Here is a 15,361-nt window from a genome sequence, read left to right as displayed (position 1 = left end):
ACACACTCTGTCTGTTAGAAAAAAAACCACAAATATTCAGAATTATTAGAATTTGGTCTAGTTTTTAGCCTTTAGATCCACACCAAACACTGAGCCAGGAATCCTGTACAAAATGTCCTGATTTCATGTAGCCACACCTGGATTTTTTTACTTTTCCAGTCTACAGTTTTGGCTTCAAATCATAAGGCTGGATCCCAGCCCAGGACTAACACCTGAAAATAATTTAGACCTGTTAACATCTCTGTTCTTACCCAGGAGAAATGGGCTTCTTTCATGTGAGGGGAGGGATGAGAAGGACTGGAAGCTTGCAGGGGAGTTCCAGCTGCAGGGAGGCAGGAAAACCCCCAGGCAGGGCTGCCAGGGACTGGGCTCAGCCCCTCTGGGACTGGAATTCCCAAACCTCAGACTGGGAAGTGATGAAGGAGTTAATTGGGAGCCACTGATTGGTTTCCATCAAAGGGCTGCTGTTATAGATGATCTAAATAGACCAAGTTGATAAAATTCAATATCAAATTGAATTCACAAAATTCAAATTATAAAGCCATATGGGGGGCAAACACTCTTCTCTACTGGTCCCTAAGGCACATTTTGTCCAGGATTCTCCAGAACAACACATCCAGCTATGTTCTGGGTGTTTTAAAGACTTTTCTACCTAGTACAATCAAATTAATTACATAATCAATAGTGCCCACCAACAGCAGTGTGGGCATTAATTACCATCCTTAATTGTCTTCCAACAGCCCCCAGAGCCCTGCACTAAACCCACTGGGCTGCTGCTGTTGGGTGATGCCCCTGGACCCCAGAGTTTGGGAGGTTTGCTCTCTGGAGGTGACAGGTGACAAGTGACTGAATGAGGCCATCACCCTGAGAGCTCGCTGGGGAGGGGCAGCTGTGCCCCGGGGCCTTCCTGCCCTTCCCACTGCCCATCCCTCCTCTCCCCTCAGCCTCTGGCTGCAGGAGACACCAGGGATGGGGAGAAACCAGGGTTGGGGAGAAATCAGGGCTGGGGATAAACCAGGGTTGGGAATAAATCAGGAATTCAGGATAAACCAGGGCTGGGGATAAACCAGGGCTGCAGGAACACCCAGGGCTGAGGATAACCCAGGGCTGGGGAGAAACCAGACCTGACAAAAACTCAGGAATTCAGGAGCACCCAGAGCTGAGGAAAACCCAGGGCTGGGGATAAACCAGGGCTGGGGATAACCCAGGATTTCAGGATAACCCAGGGCTGAGGAATACCCAGGAATACCCAGGGCTGGGGATGACCCAGGATTTCAGAATAACCCAGGATTTCAGGATAACCCAGGGCTGCAGGAAAACCCAGGATTTCAGGATAACCCAGGGCTGCAGGAAAACCCAGGATTTCAGGAAAACCCAGGATTCTAGGGTAACCCAGGGCTGGGGATAACCCAGGGCTGGGGATAACCCAGGATTTCAGGAATACCCAGGATTCTAGGGTAACCCAGGGCTGAGGATAACCCCTGTGCCTTGCTGTGCTGGATTTCCTCCTGCTGCCTGCCCAGCCCAGCCCAGCCCATGTTTCCAGGGGGGCAGCACAGTCAGTTGTCAGTCTGTCTGTCCCTGGTGCTGCTCACAGCATTGCTCTGGTGGCTGTGAGTTCACACTCAGCCTGGGAGCTGGGTCAGGAGCACTGGACTCTGCTGCAGGGGGATTGTCCAGACAGCTTTTGGGAGGGTTTTTCATTGTCATGGACATGTCACAGCCACCTCATTGTCCCCTCCAGCTGTCAGGCAGTCTGAGTCCACTCAGAGTCTTCTGCTTGGGCTGCCTGCTCCGTGCTTCAGCTTCTGCCAGGGCACAGAGTACAGTTTTTCATCCATATCAATCAGATTTTCTCTTCATTGTGGCAAATGAATCTTATTTGAGAATGGTAGTGGGCAGGAGTTTCCACACCCATTGGGATAATTCATTTGTGGGGAATCTTGGAAGGAATTTGAGATGGGCCCTCTGAATTGTTGTGATGATGTGGGTTTTTTTCTTATCTTCTGCACAGGTAGGAAAGGTGAGTTTGGTTCACATCATTACAGCACGGTTCAGGAGGTCACAAGACCCTTAGAGACAACACTTTTTAAGGAGTTCTTGACTAATAAAACACTACTAACAAGGATATTTATTTTTGACCTAATCCTTAAATATTTCATTTTATGGACTCATGCTACAGTGGAAGCTTTCTCAGCCAATCCTGTAATGACACACAAACCTACAGTCCTGCATTCTACACTCCTTGTTTACCTTTGTAGCTACTTTTACTTTTTCTATATTTTAAACTCTAAAACTCTAAACTTTCTTTTGCTTAGCTAAATGTGTCTCTGCTATAAAACTATAAATCCACATTCTTGCTTCTAGCACTCAAGTTTGGGAGCCTTTTCCAAGGTCTCAGATCAAATCTTGGTTTTAATTCCAAGCTTTGGCTTACAGGCCCCAGGTCCTGAGGGGTCTTTGCATTTCAGATTCCAACAACTCAGAATTTATCTGTGCTCTACTCGATGCTTTGACTCTGTTCTTTCCTCCCTCCTTCTCCTTTGGCATTGCAATTACCTCTAAAATCTACTGTCATTTTACCTGATGAAGTCACACTACACATCCTGTACCTCACCTGTATAATCCTGTTGAAAATTCAGAATGGCATTTCACAAAATAGGTGAGCTTTGATGGATTTTAAATTCCAGGGTCTCCATGCGAGCTACAGCTGCTTCAAACAGGAGGGAATTTAGAGCTGTCACCTCTGAAATACTACAGCAAAAAATCCTTACAGTTTATAGGCACAGCAATTTGGGTAATTGTTTAACAAGGTGGCAAAGTGTAACTTGACTTTTGAGGCAGCAGTTTTCCAAACAGTTGGTGGAAGGATGAATTAAACACTGACAGGCCAGAATCAAAACAGAATCAAAACGGAATCAAAACTCTGTTTCTGCAGAGTTTTTGTCTTCAGAGTTTCTTCTGGGGATCTGTGGGAGCTGCTCTCATTGATCTGCTGCAGTCACACTTTGTGTTTTCCTTCCTAGTGACAATTTCTGTTCTCACGCTGTGCAGGTTTGAAACCAGCAGGCTCTCTGCCATCAGATCTCTCTGTGTTCATTTAGATCCCTGGGATCTTTGGCAGGCACACCAGTTGTGGGGACAAAGGGGTTTTAGGGGATCTCTGCTGGTCTGGGGGCGTCGCTCCATAAGCCAGGATCCTCTCCAGCCCTGGCTGATTTCAGGGGGCATGTGGGGCTGCTCTGTGCAGCTCCAGCCTCCCCAGGTGGTGGTGGCAGTCTCAAAGGGAGCTCAGAACTCCCAGCTCTGCACCAATTCCCACTGGTGTGCCTGGGAGCTCAGGTAGCTCTGGGACCTGGGTGGCACTCAGCTCACAAACCCCTCCAGCCTTCACTTTGGGGTCAAGGACTCACAGATCAGGCACATTTTCCTCTCCTACCAATAAATTTAAACTCAACTCTTTTTATCCCCTTGAACTTTTATTTCCTCCCTGCCCTAGGTAAAAAGATAACAGAAATCACCTCAGCCTCCCCCTGGGCTCGGGGGTATAAAACTTTACTCCCTGCACAGAGAGTTTTTACACCTACTTTTAGCTGCCAAGGGGAAAATGTGGCTCCACATCCCAAAATTGTGCCTGTGTTTGTTGAGGCCAGCTTTTGTGCTGAGAGGCCAGGGCTGGGCTGGCCCTGCTGCTGACGGAGCTCCTGCCTGGCTGAGCCCCCACTTGATCTGGAAATTGTGTTTTCTGCAAACCAAACAGACCAGAGAAAGTACATCTGCTGCTTGTTTATTGATTTAGGGCTCTTCCTGCCTGTTTCTGGGAAAGAAAGGAAAAAAAAAAAAAAAAAAAGAAAATTAATAAAAGGCCACCTTCATTATTTCACTTTTAATTTCCTTTCTCCAAAGTAAGCAGAGCAAAATTAGATTTAGGCTGATGCATATTCCACAAATAAATTACATGGAACTAGAGTGGTTAAATGAACTCTGCTTGGGGATTATTGGAAAGATAAATATTTAAACACTGAACTTGAGGTAAGTCATGTTTATGCAACATCTGGGGTTTTTTTGTCACTGCTTCTCTGCCCCCTCTTTTTTTTTTTTCCTGTTGTGGCTGTTCTAGTCAGCTCAACCCCAGGACATGAAAGCAGGGTGAATACCACCTTCAGAAAACTCTGTTGTCTGTATTGTTGCCAGCAGAGGGGTTTTTTGACTCTTTTTTTTTTTTTTTTTTTTTTTTGCAGATAATCTTTGCCTGGTTCTATTTTTATAGAAGCCTTTGTTTATATTTTACACTATGTCTCAGTTAAAAGAATTCAAAGTAAATTTAGAAAAATTCAAATTGTATCTCTTCGGAAAAAAACCCAGCTTGTATTGACATTGTTCAAAAATATTTAAATTGCAGCAGAACTTACAAACCATTGAGCACCATAGTGTATGAAGCTGAAATGTGAAGGTTTTATTTTTAATTGATAGACTTATAATTGCAGGATGACACTCCATGAAGCAGACTCAGAAACTCCAGAAAGTTTCTGCAGTAGGGGAGGGTAGGGATCTCCACTCCATGTGGAAAAATGCAAGCACCAATGCAGATGGGGACAGTGCTGGGTAATTCTGAGCCATTCTGGGTCACTGAGTTACCTGCACCACAGATTGGCCAGGGTGACACTGGGGGTGTTGTGGCATTTTATAAACTAGGATATTCCTTTCCACAGTACAAACAAGCTGAGCACAGTTATGAAATCCTTACGTGGCCAGATCCTGAAGATGAATACAATAAAGTATTTGCCTTTTAGGCTCATAGTACAAAAAAAATCTTCCATTTCAAAAGTTGATTCAGATGAAACACTAAGAAACCATCATTAATACCAATTATCCTTGCTGTTGTGGCACCAATAAGGGAATAACGAAATGAACTGGCTTTTTAGATTTTTCACTCTCACCTAAAAGTGACATTTATCCTGTCTGGCTAACATTTGAATTTTCACTGTAGTTATTTTGATTAATGGCATGGGATTGGCCAATGTCAGTGTGTTCCTCAGCTGTTTGCAGATGTGTCCCACAAGGAGCCAGGAGTTTTTCCAGTTGCTCCCAATATTTATTACCAGTCCAATCACACTCATATATGACTATACATTTTGAAAATTTTATTCCACTTTTGCCAAATATTCTGGTTTCTGTCTAATTAATAATGGTAGTTTATTGTCTTGCTATTTAAGTTAGAGCTCCTGCTAATCCTATTTTTTATTCTGCTGTATTTTGTGTATCTTATATGTGCGTGGAAGGGCTCCTGCAGTGCAGACCCTTCCATCTCTCACATTCATGGACTTGGCAGATTTCTCAATTTCTCTGGTCACTCTTTGGGTTCTTAATTGCCAGAATTAAATTTCTGAATTTTTTTGAATGTTTAGAATTTGTAGAATTTTTACTTTCCTGATTTTAAGAAAGCTTTCAAAAAATCTGCAATATTTTTGCAAAATGGCCTTTTCCCCTCCGTGATACTTTTCAAAGCAAACAGCTTTTATAGCAGTAATCATATTATAAATGATAATTATCAGTAATTACAATGCAAATTAAAGGGAAATCCACGGAGCTGATACATTTTCACTGTCACGATCACGCTTGTATTGTATATAATGTTCATGAAATGCAGGAATAGTCTGGGGAGTGCCTGAAAAAGAGCAGATTGGGAGTGGGATGGGAGGATTCAGGTCAGGTTTTCTTTAATTTCCATGGGACATTTCAGGTTTCCTTGGCAGAACAATCCCCTGGCCATGGGATGGTGTCAGGGAGATGCTGCACCACGGCAGAGGGAAAACTGGGATCAATAAAATCAGAGCAGCAATGAAGGAAAAGCTGCTCAAACCCCAAAATAACAACTGCTGGACTTTGGGGACCTGTCCCAGGGACAGCTACAAACAAGAGAAGTGCTGGGATTATTGAATTTTACCAGCCTGGCTTTTTCGTCTCTGAAGTTTGAGCTGCAGCATCCAGAGCCTGTTCCCTCAGTTGTGCTGGGATGTGGTGGAGCACGTGGAATCTCAGGATCAGGGTCCAGAGAAAATGATGTTACTGCACTTTTCTGAGGGACAAAGCACTTTTTCCCCTTTTTCTTTATTTTTTTTTCTTTTTCTTTCTTTTTTTTTTTTTTTTTTTAATGTGACTTGTGTTGGCTGCTGTGGGCCACAGAGGATTCCACAGCTTTGGGGTCACAGGAAGATCTTTTTTCTTTTCACTTTCTTTTTTTTTTTTTTTTTCATTTTCTTTTCACTTTCTTTTTTAATTTTTTTTTTTTTTATAATGTGAGTTGTGTTGGCTGCTGTGGGCCACAGAGGATTCCACAGCTTTGGGGTCACAGGAAGATCTTTTTTCTTTTCACTTTCTTTTTTTTTTTTTTTTTTCATTTTCTTTTCACTTTCTTTTTTTATTTTTTTTTTTTTTAATAATGTGAGTTGTGTTGGCTGCTGTGGGCCACAGAGGATTCCACAGCTTTGGGATCACAGGAAGATCCGTGGCCCTGCTAATTACAGGAGTGCCATCTGCTCTGCTGTGCTCAGAGGTCTGCAGCATTTCCATGACAAACCCCACTGCAGTGGTTTGCAGCTCAGACACTGAAATGTGCTGCTGCCCTGATGAGTCTCCAGTCTGGCAGTGATTTGTTCCCCTCCTACCCTCAAGAACTGAAAAAAAAGAGCCTGGTTTAAAATCTGAAAGTGATACAGCAGTGACTGGATGTTGACTAAGCAGGAACTTGGGTTGCTGCAGTTTAGCAAGAACTTCATTCCTAAATTCCTCTAGGGGTGACCTTTCCTGTGTAATGCAAGTGCTTCTGGTCATTCTGAAACCAGCCAGTGTCTCATAAAACCTCCAACAACTCTCAGGTTATGTTCCAGAGCATCAGCCTTGCCTCTGGCTGTATTTACTGTGCTGGAATGTGGCACTAAAGGGAGGGTTTGGAGCCTGTGACTCTGTCCTGCTTGTTTAACTACATGTTGAAAGTGTTCAGCTTTTTATTCCTAGTAATAAACCTCTTCTGTGCAATGAGGTTTGTGCTTGAGGGATAGAGGTTCAAGAGATGCAAATTTCAAGTGAAAAAAAAAAGCAGTGCCAACCATGGCCATGACTGGGACATCTCAAACTTTTTCAAGTGAATGATGGAAGTAAAAGCGCTCATCCACTTTTTGAGAGACAGAAGCATTTCCATTTCAGTGGATAAAGTGTTTTCACATGCTTCTGTATATTTCATATTCTCCTATTCAGTGCTTGGATTATTCCAAATTATTCCCTGCATTCTGGGCAGAAGCTGGAGCCTTCCCTAGAAAACTCAGGTGTTCTGTAACACAAGCTAGGACCTGCCTTTAAAGCAAGTTTTTGTGAATTATACATCACTGCTTTCATAAGTGGCCAGAAAATGTATTTACATACATCTAAATAGTGGAAATGAAGGGGACAAGGTGGTTAATTTGGCTTCATTGCTGATTATAGCCTTGGAGAGTGTGAGTTTGTGGGTCAGAAAACACAGAAGCAAAGCTTAAAATAGGAAACAGCAGAAATTCAGTTCAAAAGGTGAAGTAAAAAGACATACAAAAATGTTGAGATTAAGGAAAGTTAAGAACACCAATTGGCTGTATTGGGAATAACACTGTGCTCAGAAAACACACCCAGCAAGCCACCAGCACACAGAGGATGAACAGTTTGAGGCTCCACATGGCCAGAGCAGCTCTGGCCCCATTCTGATCACACTTTAATAGTTCCCCTAAATGATGCTGTTTGATCTCGTGGTGGCTCTCTTCTCTAATGCTCCTGTTTTGTTTCCCCCAGCTGACAATGCCAACCTTTCCTGTCGTTGTGAAGATTGGACATGCTCACTCAGGCATGGGAAAGGTGCAGATGCTACTTGTTGCATGTTGGGAGCCTGGGGGTTGTCCCTTACCTGTGCATGCTCCTTCCTCCCCCGAGATTTCACCTTTATCTATGTCCTGGATCCCCCCTTGCAAGTCTCTGCCTGTCCATGCTCAGAAAGCATCTCTCTCTAGAGAATGAAACATGCCCAAGGTGCTTTTACAACTTGGCCTTTGCAGTTTGAGGGTTGCCCTGTGTGGGCTGTGCTTTGAACTGTGTTGAGATGCTTTCTGCCAGCAAAGCCTTGTTTGTTAATGTATTGTCTGCACTGAAACTCTTCAAGAGTCAAGGTCTGTTGCACAATCCAACTTTTTGGAGCTGGGAGTGTGGGAAGGTTCTGCCTTGGTTCTTTGTTGGTTTCAGCTTGGTACTGAACGTTGATTTCCTATCTTGATGTCTTGTCTGTGATTGTTCCATACCTCTGTATAACTGCTGCTTTCTTTCTCCAAAGTAATTGCATTTCAGTGGTGAGTACAGATGTTTTGGTGTCACTTATCTCACAGTGCAGGGCCAGTGGGAGAGGATTTCAATCCCATTTTCACTGCTATCAGTGCCAACTTCTAGTCCTTGCAGGGTAACTCCACTCACTGAAAACACTTCGGTGCTAGAAGTGGTTAGATTTTAAATCAGTTAATCAGAGAACTGTTACATTTATCATCCTGAATCTCCAAAGCTCCATGAATATAATATTTGCCACTATTTTCAGATAGAAAACTGATTTAATTACAGCTTGTACTGTATGTTATTTTTTGCCTATGGCTGTTTTGCTTTGTGTCATATTTAGTAAATCTTTGGAAGTCCAGCAGCCAATTGAATTGAGGGCAGAGTGCACCACTAATTAAACTGCACTTTCTGTGGGTTGCATATGTGAAGTGTCAGAATGTTTATGCTGTACTTTGGATATTCACCTCTCATTTAGAGAAAAGGGGAAAGAATGTACAGAAATGTTCCTCGTATCAAATGTCTAGAAATCATTTTTCCTTTTAGCTATGAAATACTTCAAACCCTCCAAGTTTGAATGCAATCAGAGAGCAAAGGAAGGTTCCCCTGGAAGCCCAGCCCTCCCTGAGGGCACTGCTGGCAGCAGCGTTTCCAGAGGTCCCACTTAAACCCACACAGGCCAGTCAGTCTTCAGAAAATCAAGGTGAAACCAGACCTCATGTCTGGTTTTTGGCTCTCAGATGGCAAATTACTCTGTGTCTTTCTCCATCTGAGAGCTGGGGGCAAATACTTAGACCTCAGGCTTTTATCTCCACCAAATTCCATTTATTGTGCCCCCTCTCAGCCGTGGCCCTCAGGTTTCCCAGTCCCAGGAGAAGGAGAAGCAACCAGGGTGTGCTGGCTTGCAAAGAGCTGTCGTGTTGGACAGCATGGGCAGTCCTGAGCCTGCCTGCTCCTCACCACTCTGAGATGCCCTTTGGATCAGAGCCCCACTTCCCTGTCCTCCACCTGCCCAGGGAGGCTTCTCTCCCCAGCCCCTTTCACTCCTGCTTGCCCAGCTCTGAGTCCTCACAGGGACTACCCTCCCTGTCCAGAGGTGATGTCTGTGTCCTCCCTCTGCCCTCCAAAATCTCCTTCTCCTCTCCCCTAGATCAGCATTCCCCACCTGTCCATGCCCCTGGTCCTTCAAGGTGTAAAGCTGATGGTTTAGTGTCACTCACACCTCAGCAGAGTGTTCCACAGCTGGGAAATCTCACCCCTGGAAACCCCACCCCTGGAAATCCCACCCCTGGAAAGCCTCGCTCCTTAAGAGCAGAGGGAAAATGAGAATGATGGGAAAATGAGAATAAAATCTGCTGCCTGGAGCCAGCCCTCTGTGCTCCTGCCCTCCCCAGGATATCAGGACCCTTCAGCTCCTCCCTCATGGGAAAAGCTGTTGGGATGATGTTAAAATTCCTGGTGGGCTCCACATGTAATCAGTTATCACTATTACAGAACCACTGCAGAAGAATCTACATCCATTGGAATTGCATGTCACACCTAAAAAAAAAAAAAAATTTGAGGCCTGAAGATCTATACTTGACTAATATAAAATAAAAAAAAAAAAACAAAAGAAAACCCAAAAAAACCCACCAAAAAACCAACACCAAAAACAAACAAACAAAATAACCAAAATAAAACAAAAAAAAACAATAGAAAATGAAATTCCAGTGCCTGCAAATTGCTTTCTCCAAATGAGCAGGTAATATTTTGCCTAGAAAAATAGATGTTTTAAAGCAGGAATGTTACAGAACCTAGAAATCAGATTAAATATTGGATTTTTTTAATGTTGTCACAACCATGCTTCTCATGAATGCCATTTGCAACTCAATTCTACATTTTATTCCTAATTGCTCTTTTCTTCTTTTGTCTGTGCTGTGTTCTTGTGGCTTGATGGCTCCAGATCAAGGTAGACAACCACTACGATTTTCAGGACATAGCCAGCGTGGTAGCACTCACTCAGACCTACGCCACCACTGAGCCCTTCATAGACTCCAAATATGACATCAGGATCCAAAAAATAGGCAGTAACTACAAGGCATACATGTGAGCCAAATCCTTATGTTCTTTCCTGCTTTTGTTTCGAAGTTGATAAGCACCAGGGAGATGAAAGGGTGCTGGGTGAGTCTCTGAGATGGTGCCTCCCTTGTCACACTCTCTGGAAAGAGTATTTGAGACTTTCTGGATTTGTTCAAATTCTTTTTATCTGTTGGTTGTGGCTGGGAGGAGGAGGATGAGACACCAGGTGAGCCTGCCAGAGGGGTTCTGCTGCTAACTTGTGTTCATTGTTTTCATTTAAAGAAAGAGCAGATGGAAGAGGGTTTGGTTGCATAGAGGACTTGCTAATTCAGATTTCTTCCTACCTTTTCATCAATTTAAGGCCAAATTTTCTTCAAATTTTTCTTCTCCCCTCTGAGGATAAGTTGGATGGCATTCATTCACATGAACAAGCCTGTACTGTCACACTGTAATGGAACAAAGTCCTCTCCTTTCAACATAACCCACCAAAGAAACAACCCAAACTTGCAGAGCCCTTCACAGAGACCATGAAAACCTCTTCCCACCTGGGAGCCCAGGTGTTGGTTTGAAGGCCATGGCTAAAGGATGGGCTCAGGGGATGTTTCACTTCCCAGATGACATTCAGCTGGAGCAGCAAACCAGCTGTGGTGCAGCAGCTGAGCTCTGGTACCTGTGGTGATGCAGATTTTTATTCTCTTTCAATTATCAGGCAGTGTAATCTGACAAACACTCGTTTCAGTTCTCATTTTGTGACAAGTTTGGTCATCTTATGCCTTTGTTCCCTCACACTTACCATCCTGAGGCAGGGAAAATGTACCAGAACGTGGCTAAAAATGCACAGTTACACATCCACACCCACACCCAGACACAGGGATATTTCTCAAGGAGCTCCTGAGCATTGGAGGGAGCAGCAAATCTTTGTAAATCATTTGTAAGGTACAGTCAGGTTCTTTATCAGCAAGGAACTGCAAGCAAACCATAAACACCGAGAGAAGCTGGAGTTGGGTTAAAGCAAATCCATAAAATATTTCATCATTTAAAAGACAGGGTTGATGTTAAGAATCAAATTATTTAGAACAGCCATGAGGAAATAGAAACTTTGGTCCAGGGTGGGAGAAGGGGAAGGATTTTTCTCCTTAGGTTGATATTGGAAGGCCACACTCTCTGGAGCTCTCACCAGGATCTGCTGCTCTGCCCTCACCTGGCACTGAAGTTTTCCTTGGGAAAGAACATCCAAGGTCTGGCCTTCCCCAGACAGCTCAGCAATCCTGCTCCCTGCCACGTGAGGGGCTCGGGAAAGCCCAGAGCTGGTGGGACAGCCAGGTCCCGTGGGACAGCCAGGTCCTGTGGGACAGCCAGGTCCCGTGGGACAGCCAGGTCCTGTGGGACAGCCAGGTCCCGCGGGCCAGACCCACCCTCGGTGGGCACACCCAGTCCTCCTGAACCCAGAACTCACTGAGCAGGGCAAAACCAGCCTGTTGGGAATGTGAGCTGGGCAGTGACCAAGGCAGGACACCCAAACAGCTGACGGGGATGCAGAGGTTTCTGGAATATTCCGTGGTTTGGTGATACAGGACTGTGATTTCTGCTCCCTGAGGAGCTCAGGTGTGTTGGGCCTTCCCCACCTCTCCCTGCAGGCTCCAGAACCTTCAGCAGATGCTACAGCTGTTATCCCCCAGCTTTCCCAGGAAGATTTATTCCAATTCCATGGGTTTGTCTCACACTGCTGCTCCTGCCCTGACTGTCCCTGCTGTCCCCTCTCTGAGGATCCCTCCCCACTTCTGTGGCAGCACCACCAGTGCCCCCTCTCTCCCTCTGTCCGGGCCGTGCCGTGCTCCACTCCTGCTCTTTTCCCAGCCTGCTCCAACCTTCCCGTCCCTCAGTCCTGACCGCCCATGGCAGAGCTGTTCCCAGCCCCCAGGATGTCCCTCAGCCCTTGGATTCTCCTCAGAGCCATTCCCAGCCTGGCCCTGGCCCTGCTCCCAGGGCCCTCTTCTCCCACACACCTTCCATGCCACTCTGCAGGCCCGCATGGGGCTTCCCTCTCTCTTCTCTCTTTTCCTCTCTTTTCTCTCCTGCCAGTGCTTTGACAGGCAGATTCCTTGTGTTATCTTTCCCCTTCCCAAGTAAACAGAGCTGATTTTTCCTACTCTCACAGCTCCCAGGGGCAGAGTTTGGGGATAAGGCCCAGCCCTTGACGGCTCCAGGTACCAGATGCAACGCTGGGCTCATCCTCTGTGATAGAAATTGGACCACAGCATTTTGTAGAAGAGAGCCCCACTTCTTTTTTCCCCCCTTTGACTTGAAATTTAAATGCTGTTCAATGTCAGGAATAATTTTGGAAGAGTCAACCACGGTAAATTTATCATTCTGAAGCATAAATGTTTCTTCTCTGCAGAAGAAGCAGTTGGCCTAAGGGACAGCAAAAATAAGTTAAAATGACAGCCTGTTCCTCCTACCTTTTTATTTATTTTTAAGTTTCTACTCAGAAACTCTGGGTTCATCCAAATGCTAAAAGCCTAGTGATTTTTTTTCCTTCAGATTCTTTCATGCACTTAAATCACACACCAAAATGAAATACGGACTCGTTATTATTGCAGAGCAGCGTGGAAAGGAGAAGATTTACCAAATGTCTGAAGAATTCTTCATGTGCACATACATATACATGATGTCAGTAGAATATTGTTCTACAGCTGGTTCTCATTTTGCTCTGTGACACAGGAACAGAGCACTTAGAGAGCCACCACAAAAAAATACCAGCTGAACATTTGTTTTTGTAGTTTAAAGAGAGTTATTAAGAGCCTTGGGTTTATAATTCTGTGGGAAATTGTGGTTTAAGTGGATCCATGAGTCACCAAACACTGGTGCTTATCGTCTGTCAGTAGAGATTATGGCCAAAAAAGCAGGATTGGATCCCTGTAAATACCACAGCCCCTCTGGAGGCTGTGTGACACACACTTAACTGCCCTGGGCACCCGGGCAGCGTTCAGCTGACTTCAAGGAAATCCAGTTTCAAAGGGTCACACACCATGCAGAAAAACAGAACTACAAAAGCTCTGTATCTAAATCTCCCCTCCAAAAGCAGGACTGTGAGTCCAAGGCTTGAAGTTCTTTGATCAAAAGGTCAATAAACCAAAAGTAAAGCACATCAAGCAAAGGAAGAGTGCTGGAGCATCAAACCACAGAGCAGGCTGCCTACCCAAGAATAGTAGGCAGACATTTCTACATATTTTTCTGATGACAAGTCCCTGCCCCAGCAATTTGGATTGGATACTGCAAATGCTACTAAATAAAGCAGGAAGGTGTTGGAAAAGGGGAAGCTCAAGGTACTATGAATTGTTTAGCAATTCTAAAAACAGTTCTTCCTTCTTGCAAAGACCAAATCGAGTACAAACACGTTAATCCTAAGTGTAAAGCACTTAAAGGTGTAGGAGTTGTTTTATTTATTGTTCAGTGTTTGGTTAAAGAGGAGGAAACAATGATGTGAAAGGCTCCTGGCAATTATCAGAAGTGAAGAAGGGTGGGAAACCTACATGTTTCATATATATAATTACAGAAATCCTCTCTAGGGCTCAGGGTGTCTGGGTGGGTAGTACACCGTGATCTCTCGTTCTGCAGTTCATCTGTGTCAAACCCACAATCTTCTGAGATCCCAGCAGTGAATTCTGCTGGGATCTCAGGAGATCAGTGTCCACAGCATTCCTCAGCCCTGCTCTGACCCCTGCAGCATCCCCACAGCCAGCCAAGCATCCATTTGGAGACTTCTGCAGGAGCTTTTCCCAGTGTGGAGGGAAAATAGGGCTTAAATCTGGCCATCTTTGCCTCTCCAGTCAGTGGGGCTGAGATCCCATCACTGCAGCTGAGCATCTTGAGTTAAATACTGGCTAAAAGGCTTCAGGATAACTATTTCCCATGATTTCGTCACATCTTCCTTCCTAAAAGACACCTAAAAGGGTGCATTCTGATGAATTCCTGTGAGAAATCTGCAAGAGGATTGAAATGTGATTTGTGGGATTTTCCCTCTGATGCCAAATGTGTGGAGTAGTAATGAGCCTGAAATTATTCATTTTTAAACAGGCACATGTATATAAACACCACCTTAAAAACTGAGCAGAAATCACAACACAACCTCTTTGCTGGGTAAGGTTTCCTTACAGCACTCAATAAGTATCTTCTCTTCTCTCTCTTCTCTTCTCTTCTCTTCTCTTCTCTTCTCTTCTCTTCTCTTCTCTTCTCTTCTCTTCTCTTCTCTTCTCTTCTCTTCTCTTCTCTTCTCTTCTCTTCTCTTCTCTTCTCTTCTCTTCTCTTCTCTTCTCTTCTCTTCTCTTCTCTTCTCTTCTCTTCTCTTCTCCTCTCCTCTCCTCTCCTCTCCTCTCCTCTCCTCTCCTCTCCTCTCCTCTCCTCTCCTCTCCTCTCCTCTCCTCTCCTCTCCTCTCCTCTCCTCTCCTCTCCTCTCCTCTCCTCTCCTCTCCTCTCCTCTCCTCTCCTCTCCTCTCCTCTCCTCTCCTCTCCTCTCCCCTTCCCCTTCCCCTTCCCCTTCCCCTTCCCCTTCCCCTTCCCCTTCCCCTTCCCCTTCCCCTTCCCCTTCCCCTTCCCCTTCCCCTTCCCCTTCCCCTTCCCCTTCCCCTTCCCCTTCCCCTTCCCCTTTCCCTTTCCCTTCCCATCTCTCTTTTCTCTCCACAACACAGGACATGGCATCACAGAAGAACTTTATGCTTTCAATTTTTTGAGGGTCCCAGAGAAAAGTCAACATTCCCCCACAATTGCTACTGACCCTCGTAATTAACTTAATGGGAGATGGAGAGAGGGCTCTGGCTGCTGCCTGATCCACTTTTAATGCATTGCAGATGTTCCCTTGATTTTACAGACTGGAAACACTTCATAACTTGTATCCATAGCCTGTTCCCAGTACAGCATTCAGCTTTCACAGAGCAGTAATCTTCCCAGCCCTGGGAGCACTCCT

General features: G+C 44.9%; 1 protein-coding gene across 1 annotated transcript in view; it reads left to right on the top strand.

The window, feature by feature from the left end:
• Nucleotides 1-15,361, top strand: part of SYN2 (synapsin II) — a 192,363-nt gene that overhangs the window by 143,110 nt on the left and 33,892 nt on the right. The window contains exons 6-7 of the mRNA XM_059856135.1: nt 7,819-7,881; nt 10,283-10,425. Of these exons, the coding sequence (XP_059712118.1) occupies nt 7,819-7,881; nt 10,283-10,425 (206 nt within the window). The remainder of the gene's footprint in view (nt 1-7,818; nt 7,882-10,282; nt 10,426-15,361) is intronic.

Source organism: Haemorhous mexicanus, chromosome 11 (genome assembly GCF_027477595.1).
Source record: "Haemorhous mexicanus isolate bHaeMex1 chromosome 11, bHaeMex1.pri, whole genome shotgun sequence".
Lineage (NCBI taxonomy): Eukaryota > Metazoa > Chordata > Aves > Passeriformes > Fringillidae > Haemorhous > Haemorhous mexicanus.
Note: the sequence above shows the minus strand (reverse complement) of the source record. Positions and strands in the feature narration are given on the sequence as shown.